General features: G+C 56.9%; 1 protein-coding gene across 1 annotated transcript in view; it reads left to right on the top strand.

The window, feature by feature from the left end:
• The first annotated feature begins 3,800 nt into the window (after window positions 1–3,800).
• The window catches only part of LOC119112275 (tyrosine-protein phosphatase Lar-like), a 63,884-nt gene continuing 52,782 nt past the window's right edge, over window positions 3,801–14,902 (top strand). The window contains 2 exon segments of the mRNA XM_037236390.1: window positions 3,801–3,813; window positions 8,547–8,825. Coding sequence (XP_037092285.1) covers window positions 3,801–3,813; window positions 8,547–8,825 — 292 coding nt within the window.

Raw genomic sequence — 14,902 nt, 5'->3', positions numbered from 1 at the left:
CTCCTGAGGAGGGTGTCTCCAGACATCACGTGTCAGTCTCTCCTGAGGAGGGTGCCTCCAGACATCACGTGTCAGTCTCTCGTGAAGAGAGTGCCTCCAAACATCACGTGTCAGACCACCTCCTAAAGAGCGTGTCTATAGCCGTCACGTATCCATCCATCTCTTGAAGAGCAGGCCTCCAGACATCACGGTTCATTCCACGTCCAAGAGAGCGCCTCTCGAGACGGCTTCGGCTCATCTTTCGGGGAAGTGCGTCTTTAGACAACTCTTGCCATTCCGCTTGCCAGAGACCGTATCTGCACCCAGCGGGCGTCAGTTGGTCTCTGTGGGCGGCGCGGCGGCGGACGGCCCCAGCGCTGGCGGAGCCTGGCGGGCCTGCCAGCGGGGCTACAGGCCCCGCATGCGCACGACCGCCGTCCTCCTGATGAACGACTTGTCTATTTGGTAGTTTAAAACACGTCCGGGAGCCATCATTTGTCGCGAGATTGCCTATCGCCGGCAATATGACCCGACTTTGTTCGGAGTCGTCTGCCGTAGGCTGGCGCCGCAGGTGGGGGATGGGGTCAGGGGAGGGGATCATTGGCGGCACTGCTTGGGAATGGGGTGAGGGGAGGGGATAACCTGGCAGCGCTGCTGGTGTGGGCGTAGGGTTAGGGGATAAGGAATGTGTTTGGGGATCATTGACGGTGCTGCTAGTGTGGAGATGGGGTCAGGGGGAATCACTTGCTAGTGCCGCTGGAGGTGATCGGGCCGGGGCGGACAGGGGTCATGTGCCGGCGCTGCTGAGGGCTCGAGGCGAGGGAGAGATGGTCTCTGCCGGGGCTGCCAGCACAGATTATTTCAGCCGCTGGTGCCGGTGGGGATGCCAGGTGGGAGGGAGGGGAAGGGAGGACGGCGTAGAGGGAGATAATCATCTCTGCTCGCGCCACCGGGAAGAGGGGAGGGTCCACTGGAGGGTGCCGTCTGCAGACGCTGCCGCAGGGACGAGGTCGGACAGTGGTCGCACTTTCCGCCGGCAGGACCGGCCCGGCAGGGTGACGGATGACGCGGCAGATAGCGCCGAAGGCGCCGTCTCGGCAGTCCGGCCCAGCCGCTGGGCACGTACCACTCGGCTCCATACTGCTGGCCGGCGGTGATCGGGGACCTACTGCTTGTCAAGTTGAGACCACCAGAAATATCTGTCCACGACATTGGCTGGGGGATTTGCTCTGCAGAGTTTGTTTGATAATTCAAGGCGTTTGTCTTTGACGCAACTGTTTCCGGCAGGACGAGTCTGTACTGGTGTGTAACAGAACACGTTCAGCCGGCGCCGGGTTGATCTGCATTGCACTGTAATGAAAAGGTTGGACCCCAAAGCCAGGCGCTGGTGAGTCACGCAAATGGTTGACAGCAAGTTAGATGTGCTTGGGGAAGCCCCCTGTCCTGAAGGACGTTGGCATGTTTAATCAATAGCTTCCGTTATGATCTGTAGAGGTAGAGTTCAGTAGAGTTCAGTGGAACCGTACGATTGGATCGCGCCGTTTTCTGCTTCTTGTGCTATGATGCCGGCCGTTGTGCACGTACCGGGATGATATTTCGCTGTCTCCCCTCCCTTGCTGTGTCTGAACAGGCGCTATTACATGAACAGGCAACACATGAAAGTCGAGCAGACCACGGCGCTAGCTTTTGATTGACGACATAAGTGAGGAACCAAGAACCTTAGCCATGCAGGTGAACATGTTATCATTTCTGTAACAAACATAGCTATCATGCGTATTTGCGATGAACAAGATTGATGCCGAAGATTTGGAAGCCGGGCCGTGCGCTGCGCGCTGATGGCTGCTCAGGATCTGACTCAGCCATCAAGGTGCTCTATGGACAGACGTAGACCGTTTTTGGTCCGGTCGCTCAGAAGGTGCTGAGCGACCAGCGAGGTGATGCGGGGTTCAGCAGCTCAGCAGTACCATAGGGCGGTGTGTTGCGAAGAGAGGGGTCGCCAGGTCTCAGCCTCTCAGCTGCCCAGAAGTGTGGTAGAATCTTGTACACGGAAAGCGTCGTTAGCGATCGAGGATGAACTCGGCGCCCAGTCACTGACCAGCCGATGAACTGTCAGTGACCGCCGACTGCTGACGTTCGTCGCTCAGCTAAGAGCCAGCGATTGGAATCAGTTGGCGTCCATTGGGCGACTTAAGAATGACGACCTTTGCGGTCTTTGAGTGGGAGAGCAATGTGAAGCCAGTACGTGACCAGTAATTACCGGTAATGCCGATGACCAACCATGCGGCGCCGGTGACCAGCACCGATCCGGCTGGCGGCTGCTGGTGACACGGGGTTCCTGCCGCCCGAGCGGCGGCCGTCCGTCCGTCTGTGTTTGCGTGCCGGGCCGGCCGAGCGGCGCCGCCCGATTATTGCCCGCGTCGGAACCGCTTGCGGCACTCTGGCCCGACAGGGAGCCGCCGGCGGCAGGACTCCCACCGGCCGCCGGCCGCGGCGCGTCCGATGCCAGCTCTGTGCGGTCAGCCGGCACTGCAGATGGACTGGCCCAGAAGTTGCCGGCCATTACCATACAGAAGTCCGGCCATTACCGAGGAACCACGCTGCGCCGCCGGCTATTTTGGTCGCCAGTCGCACAATCTTTGCTAGTGGCGAATAGCAGCCCACCTTTATTAGACCCCAGCCCGTTCTTACTGCTGTTATGTCGTGAAATGGTTGGTTGGTTGTGCGAAATTGGGCACATGATCTCGTGTACACGTAGTTGCATTGACGTATTACAAAAAATCTGGTCTACGAAGGGAGGGCCTGCAAGAAGGCACGAATGCTTCCCCGCTCGGCGTCCGGGGAAGCCGTCTGGCAGCCGGGCGGGCGGCGGGAGACGCCGCCGACCGCGCCAGCGCAACCGCGAATGCGGCGTCCGCTGCCCGCCCGTCTCCGGCTGTTCGTCCTGCCGGCGAAGATCTCAGCAGGAGGGGCGGCTGGATGCGACAGTGTGTGCCCCTGCGGCTGCCGGCCGGCGCACGCACGCCTCGTGTGACTGGGGCCCGCCGCCGGGCTGTGCCGGCGCGCGGCGCGCCTGCCCCACTGGCGGCCCGCGTGTTTAGTCGGCCGTTTATTGGTCATTGCAAACGGGCCGCCGGCCGACCGGCCGACCGGCCGTCAAAACGGACACATATGGCGAATTGAACGTGTTGACCGGCGCACGTGTCGGCGCGTGTCCGCCGCACTCGCACTATTGGATTGATGGGCCGCGTTTTAGCGGGATACCGCCCGAACACGGCCAGTGCATTTGGGAACGGCCGGCCGGCTGTAGCGAGGCGGTGCGCTCGGAAATGGCCCGCTGGGGTCGGGCCGGGCGACGGAACTCCTGCAACGGCAGCGCACGTCCGCTATGCTGATGGACAAGCCAGTGGGCAGTTGCCGGCAAGGAGGCAGACAGAACAGGGAAAGGTTGTCAGTTGAAGGTGTTCGTGCGGTGGAGTTTGGGTCATGTACGGATATTTGGCGCTTGTGGGTGGGGTAAATCGTTAGGACAGGCATGCGCGAATAAAAGACAACAAATGCACCCAAGGGAAAGGCTCACATTATTCTGTTTGACGCCAGTGCGGGAAGATACAGAGATGTCGGAGAAAGAGAGAGAGAGAGAGAGAGAGAGAGAGAGAGAGAGAGAGAGAGAGAGAGAGAGAGAGAGAGAGAGAGAGAGAGAGAGAGAGAGAGAGAGAGAGAGAGAGAGAGAGAGAGAGAGAGAGAGAGAGAGAGAGAGAGAGAGAGAGAGAGAGAGGAGAGACGCGCCAGTAGGCACACCGGAGACGGCCGTCACTGGAGACATGGGGGACGAGCGTCAGTTGGTACACCGGGAACGGCCGTCACTGGAGACATCAGGAACGGGTGCTACTAGACACACTGGAGATCTCTGGAGACACCGGAGACGGGAAACACTGGACGCACGAGGGGGTGAGCGTCACTGAAGAAAACAAACAGGACACACACTGGGGGAGCCAGCTGGGATGTGGGGTATGTCCAGCTGCTTTGATCACATTTGTATGCGGTTTCTGGTCCGCTGGATGAAGACACAGCGCTTGCAAAACGCTTGGTGCCGGGCCTGTCAATGCCACTGGCAAAGTCGGTCTTGGTCCCAGGAGTCCATCAATCCTGGCCCTATTGCACAGGGTCAGGCCAAGATGCACGAGATGCTCGCCTCAGCGGCCACTTTGGCCGAGCCTGTGACGTCAAATGCGGTGGTCGTGACGCGCGTGGGCTCTGTGATAACGCCCCCGTCCTGGGCGACATCAGGCCCCGCACCGCTCGGCGACACCTGGCCCACCCGTGGTTCGGGTTGGCCGATTATCGACGCCCGCGCCGGTAAGCGCGTTTTTGGTGAGCCGGCGGTCTTCCCCGGTGTGTTAGTAGTTGTGTCGCTCCCGACGCTGTGTTAACGCGGCTTTGTGACCATCATCTGAAACAGACGGCCGCGGCTCTATTGATTGAATATGAGGAACGGGGCGGGCTGTTCGCCGAACGTGTCCACCCTACGCCGGGGGGGGGGGGGGGGGGAGGCTGTCGGCGGGCCGCACCGGCACGCTTGCAAATCGCACCCAATTGTACGAAGCGTCGTGACGTGTCTTTTTGTTGAAACAGACGACCCGCAGTGCGGAGAGTCACTGGCGCCGACCGTGTCGACGTGCATCTGAGGAAGCGTCAGCGACGTTGAAAATAGCTGGTGTCGCGTTGTCCCAGTGCGCGTTGAAGTGTTCTCCTAGCTTGGATTCTCAGATGTCACCTTGTTCGAGTTTTCTGCAGCCTGGTTCCGATTGGGTTAGACATGGGTTTGGTTTTCGTTATTCCTCGAGTTTCGTTGACCATTGTCGAGCTTTCTTAGCTGCCCACCGACTGTGTGATATGGCCTCGAGATGTTTAGATTTCCACTCCTAGATGGCACGCGTGATGCGAGTCTGCAGTGGTTTGCTAACCCGCAATGCTCGCCGTTGGTTTGTCGCCGGTGGGTACAGCCACCGCACGCTGCCTGGGTGGCGGGCTGACCCGCATCGCTGGCGGTTGGTCGCCGATAGGTCGGCCGCCACGCGCTGCCCCGTGTGGCACGCTGTGCTGCCATGTCTGCGCCGCTGGCCGCATACCTCCGTGCGACGCGTCTTCGGCCAAGCTTGCTTTCAGAGGCATCTTCTTGCCCGACAATATGGAGGTCAGGTACACATAAGTTGGGACGGCAGTCGGTATGGGCTCGAGAGAGAACTGAAGCTGTCCTGGACATCATCGATATCCTGGAGCTGTGAAACCTTAACGTAGTCTTGTGGTAAAAGTAAAGACTGAACCAATGTCAGCGTAAATAAATGCATGCCGTGGATCCGAATCGGCGTGAGCGTGTCGTGCTGGGACGCGGTGCTCCTTCCACCCAGCGGGTGAAGCGGAAGTTGCGGTGGACTGTGAACTATACATTCAGAGGCGTGCTATGAGTCTCCGTTACCGTACGCGGAGACGTACGTTCTCTGTTTTTACATGAAGCAAAAGTAGTGATATTTTTAACACATTGTTTCGACGCCTGACCCATTGTTCTTTGCCGACGTCACTGAACACAGGGTTTGTAGCGTCCTGTGGCGAGACGTGCGGAGTTTTGCACACGGTACACGGATATATTGTGCTCTCGGCGGTACTAGTCTGTAACATGGTCCAGATCCAGCCATGTCGCGTATGCGTGCAGCACACAGCACATACGGGGATAGGTGACCGCATAGCCAGGGGGCGTGGCTGAAGGCTCACTGCCGTTCTCAGGGTGCATGCAGAATTGGAGCGGGAGGCTGGCATCTTGATGGCACAATACATTTGTATGCCCGGGTCAGTTACTGCTAAATGGCCGTATTCACTTATATGTTCTATGAAGTTGCCAAGCCCAAGTAAGCTTTGGCAAGTTAAGATTATTGGACTAATTTGGATTAGTTGACGCTGCCAGTGCTGCTATCGAAGATATCCATTTGTGGAAGACCATGGGAGAATACGATGTCGTCTATGCATACGGTAATGTCGAAGCACAAAACAGCTGCGCAGTGGCCACCGTGCTCCAGACACGTAACCGGTATCTCTGCTTTCTATGAGGGCGAGCAGCGCGACATCTGCGCGGGCGTCAGCCGAGCGCTGACAGCTGGTGCGCTGGCGACCACTGATACAGAGGCGAATGTCAGCAGCACCTCCAGCTTCGAGACAACGTGGCAATGACACTGGAATGAACGCTGGGTCATGTCTACTCGAATGCCGGTGATGCCGATCTCTTGCCAACGCCTGCGCATGCCACCGACCGGCTTAAACTTTGTTATTGAGAGGAGCCAGGCGAGCTGTGCGTGTCTGGCTTGGGTGTGTGCTGAACGCAAATACAGTCGGCTCGTGGCGGCGTCTGAATTTTTCATCCATCCGAGCCGCTCTGTCCGCGATGTCGTCAACAATGCCCTGATAGAGCTGTCTTTGGCGGGCCTCTCTCACCGTTTGGTCTTATTACTTGCGCCATCATCTTCGCCCATTAGTAAGCAGCGTGATTGTTTGTTGGACGGCGGGCGGCAAAAACACGCGCGGTGTGGTATGATTCGACGCCAGGTCTGGTAATGCTCTCTCGGCGCCTCGTCAGTTCGAAGCTGTTCAGGCGATGAATGTCCTGCCAGTCGCGAAAGGCGCTGTGCCCCGATAGAGTGCACGGCGAGTGGCTTCCGCGCCGCGTCGCTCTGACCGGAGCAGGCGGCTTATAAGTGTCGCTGAGGTGGCCAACGCCTCCACTTAGCCGGGCTGTTTCCACTCGTCGGGTAATGGCTCGCGACGGTGGTGTGACGTGTACACTCCCTGCTCGTCGGGTAATGGCTCGCGACGGTGGTGCGACGTGTACACTTCCCGCTCGTCGGGTAATGGCTCGCGACGGTGGTGTGACGTGTACACGTCGATTACTTGTTTGAATGGTAAACGTAGATTGTAGCAGTGGAGCTATTTGCGAATGTAAAACTAGAATACAGCGGGGTAACATGTGAGCGTGTCGACGAAAGTGTAACATTGGAGTGTGCTTTGCATATTGGAGGTTCTGAAGATATGGGGTTGGATCATCATACCTTGCTGAGCTTTATAATCATGGCTCCTTTGCGTCGAACAATGTTGATGTTGCGCAAGTATTTGCGCCTTTTTTGCAGCGACCTCTTCCTCCTGCTGCCAACTAAGTGAAAATATTTCTGTAACAACGTCGGCTGTTAGTAGCTAGAATAAAACATACCGGGCCAATGCCTATGATCGGCTTCCTTAGCGACCAGCTTCGGACCTCGCTGATGCAGTCGCTGCCCCTACCCCCTGTCAAAGCACAGCACAGGTGACGGGTGAAGCAGGCACGCGTTCCGCCGCGCCCGCTAGACGCAGCCGCTGAATTTGGCGATGCCATCCGGTTGCAGGCTCAAACATTACTGGACTTCACATCCGGTATTTGACACGTGAGTGGTGCCGGGGTCGGCGCCGCGGCGGTGGTGGCTGTCGGGGCGTCGCCGGCCGTTATCCTTGTCAGGTTGGGCGATCGACCGACCTGAGGATCGCCAGCGCCGCGACGTCGCGTCGTTTTCACCTGTACGGGCGGACCTCGGCGCTCTGGTCGCTGCCGGGGGTTCTGTTTGCGGACACGGCTGCGCGCTCGGCGCTCCTCCGTTTGATCGTTGCCGGGGGCTGTTTCCGGACACGGCTGCGCCCTCGGCGCTCCTCCGTTTGGCCGCTGCCGGGGCTCTGTTTGCGGACACGGCTGCGCCCTCGGCGCTCCTCCGTTTGGCCGCTGCCGGGGGCTCTGTTTGCGAACACGGCTGCGCCCTCGGCGCTCCTCCGTTTGGCCGCTGCCGGGGCTCTGTTTGCGGACACGGCTGCGCCCTCGGCGCTCCTCCGTTTGGTCGCTGCCGGGGGTTCTGTCTGCGGACACGGCCGCGCCCTCGGCGCTCCTCCGTTTGGTCGCTGCCGGGGGTTCTGTCTGCGGACACGGCTGCGCCCTCGGCGCTCCTCCGTTTGGTCGCTGCCGGGGTTCTGTTTGCGGACACGGCTGCGCCCTCGGCGCTCCTCCGTTTGGCCGCTGCCGGGGACTCTGTTTGCGGACACGGCTGCGCCAGATGGGCCAGTGGGGTCACCAGGCTCCGTCGGTATCGAGCCGCCGCATTAGCCCGTCACCCGTGGCCGCTGTGTGGCGATGTTCCGTACAGCGTCGCAATATGTGGACGGACAGACGCCGAGCGGTTCGTCTTGTTGAACGGAGGCATTGGCGAACGGCGGCACGGCTGCTGCGAGTCGTCCACGACTTCCATAGTCGGCTGGGAATGGGGCCGCTTCCTTCTTCCAAGGCGCATTCTTGGGGATGCGGTCGCGCCTCGGGCGGTTCCTTGCCTTCGCGGAGAGGAAGACTCGGCCGCCCGGGATATACGGCCTCGCCCCAATCGGCCGTCGAGTGAGGCTGCGCGTTCGTCGTCGTTGAGCGTGCCAGTCTCAGCGGCCCGGACGCGCCGCCGGCCGTATGAGGGCCGTGGCCAGCCGCGTCGCATAGTGACCGCCCCTCCTCTCGGCAGATCCGCCCGAGTTCATCGAGCGTCCGCGCGACCAGAAGGTGCCGTACAGCGAAGCGGCGGCCTTCTTCTGCCGGGCGCGCGGCGATCCTCCGCCGCTCATCAAGTGGTGGCACAACGGCGAGCCGCTGCTGCCCTACTTGCTGGTGGAGTTTCCGCAGGGCAACGGCTTCTGGGTGGAGCCTGTACGCACCATCGCCGACGAGGGCGACTACGAGTGCGTGGCCGAGAACGGCGTCGGCAATCCGGTGCGCGCCAAGGCCACGCTAACGGTCATTGGAGGTGAGTGTGCCGGCTGACCGCCGTGATTGGAGGTGAGTGTGCCGGCTGACCGGCCGTGATTGGAGGAGGGTGTACCGGCTGACCGTCCGTGATTGGAAGTGAGTGTGCCGGCTGACCGGCCGCGATTGAGGGTGAGTGTGCCGGCTGACCGGCCGTGATTGGAGGTGAGTGAGCCGGCTGACCTGCTGGGGCTGGGCTGAACGAATCGAGATGGGTACAGCGGCTGTTTGTCCGCGGCTAGGCGGTAGTGTGACCGTTGTCACTCACAGGGGGGCGTTGTTTACATGCAAACGTCGTGTTCCACCAGGGGAGCAAAGAGAAAGTTGGCCCGGAAGAGAGAAAACAACTTAGCGTGGAAGCGTGGAAGAGGAGAGAGAGGAGAGGAAAGGAGAGGAGAGGAGAGGAGAGGAGAGGAGAGGAGAGGAGGAGGAGAGGAGAGGAGAGGAGTAGGAGAGGAGAGGAGAGAGGAGAGGAGAGGAGAGGAGAGGAGAGGAGAGGAGGGGAGAGGAGAGGAGAGGAGAGAGAGGAGAGGAGAGGAGAGGAGAGGAGAGGAGAGAGGGGAGGGGAGGAGAGGGAGGAGAGGGAGAGGAGAGGAGAGGAGAGGAGAGAGGAGAGGAGAGGAGAGAGGAGAGGAGAGGAGTAGAGAGGTGAGGTGAGGTGAGGTGAGGTGAGGTGAGGTGAGGGGAGGGGGAGGGGAAAAGACACGACGGCTTGTACCAACAGCTGGAAATGTGAGATTGGTCCGGAAATGATTGTGCCAGGTTAACCAAATATTGGAAGAGATCCACCCGTATGTTTGTGAGGAATTGAGCCGTACAGCGACGTATCTGTTCAAATATATCAGGTGACACGTCAATGCCTGCTGATGAGCTCCATAGCGAGTAAAACCGGCTGGGGTGAACTGAGGTGAAGGGGAAAAACCCGCCTCTCCAGTTCACTGGTGTGAACTGGAGAGGCGGCGCGACACTGAATGAAGCTCCAGGGCTCAAGCCCACTTGCAGGCGTTGTTTCGCGATGCTGATTGGTTTCTGCCGATGCGCTGGCTATCAGCGGTACACGGCGCCGTTTGGTGCTCATCCCTGCCGGGGGAGGGGGGGGGGGCTAAGGGGACAGACAGCAGGCAGACCCTGGCGGCCGGGCCTCGTGCTCCGCCAGCATGAAGCTCTGATATTGGACTATGAGCCGGCGACTGCTACCTCCCGGGTCGAGTAAACCTCCGTGACGTCTTTGGATGGACGGCCACAGTGGGAGCGGCCTGATGGCCAGTAAATCACGGAATCAAAATAAGAATGCTCTGAATTCCGGGTGCATCTGGTGAACGCGAGATCTAAAACCAGGCTCCGGGGTCAGGTTTGAAACATATCGCACCCGGCGTGTCCGGGAACGGAAGGCATCTGCTGGCCGGTCACTGACTCCTGACAGCTGAATGCTGTTATATCGGAGGTTAATGCCGTGAGCTTGGGCGCGACGGGCAGGCCATTTTAGGATGATGTGGAGGCGGGAAGCTTAACGGTAGAGTGCCGCCTGTTAGGTTTGAATAGAGCTGTTTGCTGGTGCACCCAGACGGGACGCATCCGGTTTGTGCTGCAAATCCAGGTTTTGCACGTGTTATCGTCAAATGCCCGGGGTTTTCCTGTTGACATGGCGGGTTTCAAGGGAGCTGTTCCAATCAGTGTTTGGCTCGCACCGAACAAAGTTTGTTCGACGAGGTGTTACCAGCCTGTAGCTAAACATTTGTGGCCTTCCAATGTCGTTGCTCTTTTAGCAGATCTTTTGTGATCATGTCGGAGCTTATTTGGACTCATTTAAAGTGCATTATTTGGATCAACACGATGCAACAGATCTCCGGCAGACCAAGGCCTGTACAGATGGCGTAAATTGCAGTGACGTCATCGGCGCCCGAGCCCAACGGCAGCACGCTGCGCTGGATTGGATGGGTCTTCGAAACATCTGCTCGTTGATTGGCTACCGGTCATGGTACTGATGTCGACGTCGGTGCTTGAGGTGGGGTAGTGCTGCTTGCCAATGCGGCCGGCGTTTTAGGCCTCTTAAGCTACCAAAGTATTTCGTTGTTTAATTTGTTGTGAGCTTGATGTGCGTATCATTGTCATGCGCAGTGATAACCAGCGCGATGCGGTGAAGTCATGTGTTTTTGTTAACCTCCCAGCACGACACCGTCCACATGGTAAGCGTCGTTCTGGTGAACGTTGGCCAAATAGGACCGGGTGTCAACACTTCAGAAGCTTTTCTAAGAAGACGATGCTTGCGGGACCTTGTCATCATCGCGGTAATAGCTCTTCGCCTCGTGTTCTGATGGCTTTTGTGGTTGGTTTTGCAGTTAAGTCAACAACGCAATGCAAGTTACGCGTGACAATTTATTTTTCTGCAGTTTCCTGTGTGTGGTAGAACGTGAGTAATCAAACTATTGATGGGTGGGCCCGTCTAAGACGTCTTTCGGTCAGAGCTCATCCATTTCATACGGAGTTCAAGGAAAAGATGCTGTGTGGTTGTGAACGAGACGGTTTTCCATGGGTGCCACCTTAAGAGACCATCACGAAAGCCGTCTGCATTCACTGTGCGAGACTGCTTGCCCCTGTTATTCCACCAAATCGTGCGTTTGTGGCGCACACAATAGTGAGTGAATGCAGCTAATAAAACATCAGTGGTATGAGAGCCCGTCATAACTGCAAACACGGCTATTCTAGTTGAAGTATGGCCTCCAGCATAAACGACCTGGCTTGTGGGTAATCGCTGAATAGGTTTTTCAAAGGCCTTAGCAAATCCAATGCAATGATTGAAGGCCATGCTGTGGCGTCGCCGACTAAGCTTGAGTTTACACCATGCGCGAAATGAAACCTAAGCCAATGGAGATCGGGATGGATGATTATGAAATAAAAAGCGCACTTTTCTCCAAATGAAGTTCAAGGGTTCTCATGACACTTCTACCCGTTATGTCATCTCGTGCCTATTTGGTCGCAATTTGCTGAAATACGTAATGCGCTCGGAAGTGGAGACAAGTGATGGAAATACCATCACACATATGTCTTTTTATGCCGACGAGCAAGGGACATCAGGGAAGGATGACTCAAAAATCTGTTGAAAATGAAAAAATGTGGGTGGATTATGATTCAATGGAAAAACTAGCTTTGCAACTTGAATGGGACATGCCTTGTCCATTGACCCACGTGCAGGTACTTTACAATTCTGACCTTCAAGGCGACACCCCCTCACTGAAAAGAGTATCCCACCTTTTTGTACTTTTCACTTATTGTTACGTCAGACACGTGCGCTTTGATCAGTAATGCCAGTTTTCTTGAAATCTTTCTGATTAGCTTATAATTTTGATTCAAAGTACCCGACCTTGCTGTAGAAATCTTATTTGATTCCCTGCTCACCACTATGAAAGTAATACATTTAATTTCCTTCGCTTTTCCAACGTGTGTTTTCTGTAATGTTTACCGTGATGCGGCAGATCAGGCGCATCACGATAATTCAAGTAAGTCAAGTGAGTCAAGTAGGTCAGCTGCATCACGCATCACAGCCGCATCACAAAAAGCTAGGAGGAGGGAACTTTTAAAAAGCCACTGGATCTTAGCCACTGGATATTGCATAGTTATCAAGATGGTGACTTGAAGTTTTGCCGTTTACCTGGTTCATCGCACATGTATGCTGCGGTTCTGTTTGAAGGCAGTATCCTCCATTGCATTGCTCGCTGGAGTGCTGACCGTGTGAATTTTAGGAGATGCAGATGCTGTTCGGTATTTTGACCCTCAGATTCGTTTTGTCGTCCTAGGAGCGTGTCTGTGTTTGGTGATATATGTGGCTCGTTACCAGTCAGCGTGTTTTGCTGGTCCATTCTGTAGCACTCTCATATTGGTCTAGCTGTCAATCTTCGGTCCCAGGCCTCGTGCTTACACGTCCATCAAGCTGGATGAGCGTGTGAAAAATCGCCACGGTATATATTTTTAGAATGAGTTTTAGCGACAAGTTTATGTTTTTACTGTTACTGGTACCGGTACGCCACTTTATGATGGCTTGTAGCTGAATGATACTGGCGAGTGTAGCGACTTCCTTTGGCGGCTCGGTGTGGAATGGCCGCCCCGGGAGCGGCGCCGGCCGCGGCCGCCGTGGCACGCTGCGCACTCACCACCCAAACAGCTACTTGCCGAAATTAAGCAGCGGAAATTTGGGTTGACTGGTGCTGGTCGGCCGGTCTTCTGACCTGCCGCGCCACAATAGACTGGTGCTGCTCGGCCGGCCGCCTGACCTGCCGCATCACAACAGACGAGCAGGGGCCGGCTGGCCAGCTGGCCGGTAAAGACCAGGGGGTGGGCTGGGGCCTCGCCAGAGGATGGGTGGGTGAGCGTGGCACGGCGCCGCCGGCGGAGAAGTGGGGCCTCGCCAGAGGGTGGATGGGTGAGCGTCGCACGGCGCCGCGGGCCTCGAGATGGAGAAGTGGGGCCTCAGGATTGGGATTCCGTCTGAAGATTTCTTAGCCGTCTTTTCGTGTAGACTTCTGTTTTACGTCGTCTAGACCGCCGTTTCGCGGGGTCGCCACCAGGGTCATAACTCCGCGAAATGCGAGCCAGGGACGGAGCCGTCGGACGCGTGTTCCAGCGGCTATGTCCTTAAACCGCTGTCCTAACGCGGCCGCACGCAACATCTCCGTCAGTCCGGACCGGCACCTGGCCGCGCTCGGCGTGCCGTGTCGGTGTCAGGCGGCCGCGATGGTCGGCACCGCCCGGTGCTTCCGTTCGGTCTCTCGCATGACGAAAGGCTCGCCATCAATCAGCGGCGGCGGTGGACGCAGGTGCGCTGCCGCCGCCACCGACACACCCCGTCCGCCGGCCCGCCGGCCGGCCGCCTTTTTGCCGGCGCCTGCATTGATGGACGAGCGGCGCGCCTCGGCGGCCGCGGCAGCGCGCCGCTGGCGCTCGTGACGCCGCCGATGCCGCCGATAGACGCCGGTCCGGCCCCCGCCCGCACCCACCGCCCCCGCCGCCTACCCCCTAGTGGTACCATCTGTTAACGGTGGTCGCCTGCTCTAGGGATTGTGTGGTCACCAGCAGCACGCCTGTGCTGCTCTTTATATTCATCGAGTGGGGCCGGTGACTTGGAACTGTATTGGTGTGATGCTGTCGTACGTTCTCGCGGGTCTGGGCTGTTTCCATTCGGATGACGTCACCAGGGATCACGCCTAGTGGACTCCTGGAATCAATGGTCATGTTGTGGGGCGATGACTGCAATATTTGCCTGTTGTTCTCGTCTGGCAACAGGAAGCCAACACAAAACAGAGATGTGCATGGTTCCCAGTTTGGGCTCCTGGTTCCCACTGATTTCTGTGACAGAACAGAACCCAGGTTCCTGGTTCTAAAACTGGCTCTTTCAACAAACAAAAAAACAGATCCCCACATCCTGGTTGCCGCTGGCGCTTTCGGCAAACTAAGATCCTGGAACTTGGTTCTTTACTGGATCTTTGGACAGAGCAAAACCCTGGGTTCTGGTTCTCACTGGTTCTATCGACATAACAAACCCTGGATTTTGGTTTATGCTGGTTCTTTCGAAAAATCACGATTTTGGGTATTGATTCTCACGAGTTCTTTTTGCAAACAGCCCTGAATCAGGGTTCTTATCGGTTCCCTCTAAAATGTCAAACATCTGTTCCTGGTCTCCTCTGGTTTCTTCGCAGATCATCTGAATCATAATGCCTTGTTCTCATTGTTCTCTCGGAAGAACTGTACGTTGAATGCTGATGTCACTAATTTTTCATAAATGCAAGACCCTGATTCGTGGCTCTCAGCTATAGAATCATGCAAATCATACAGGACAACCCACATATTTTCGTTTTCACATTGATTAGAAGTCATTTTCCACACGCGAGTCAAGCAATCGGGACACCAATGCAGCTCAAATATTTTTACTTTAAGTTGAAGATGAATGCCGACATTCATAAAAAATACGTGACAGCTGAAACCCTGTACTCATTGCAGAATATTAGGGATATCTTTCATGAATAATACACTTAACCAAACTAGAATCTTTGAATACCTCACTGAGTTGCAAGGTAATAGAAACAC

The sequence above is a fragment of the Pollicipes pollicipes genome, unplaced genomic scaffold (genome assembly GCF_011947565.3).
Source record: "Pollicipes pollicipes isolate AB1234 unplaced genomic scaffold, Ppol_2.1 Scaffold_7261;HRSCAF=8764_pilon_pilon_pilon, whole genome shotgun sequence".
Lineage (NCBI taxonomy): Eukaryota > Metazoa > Arthropoda > Thecostraca > Pollicipedomorpha > Pollicipedidae > Pollicipes > Pollicipes pollicipes.
Note: the sequence above shows the minus strand (reverse complement) of the source record. Positions and strands in the feature narration are given on the sequence as shown.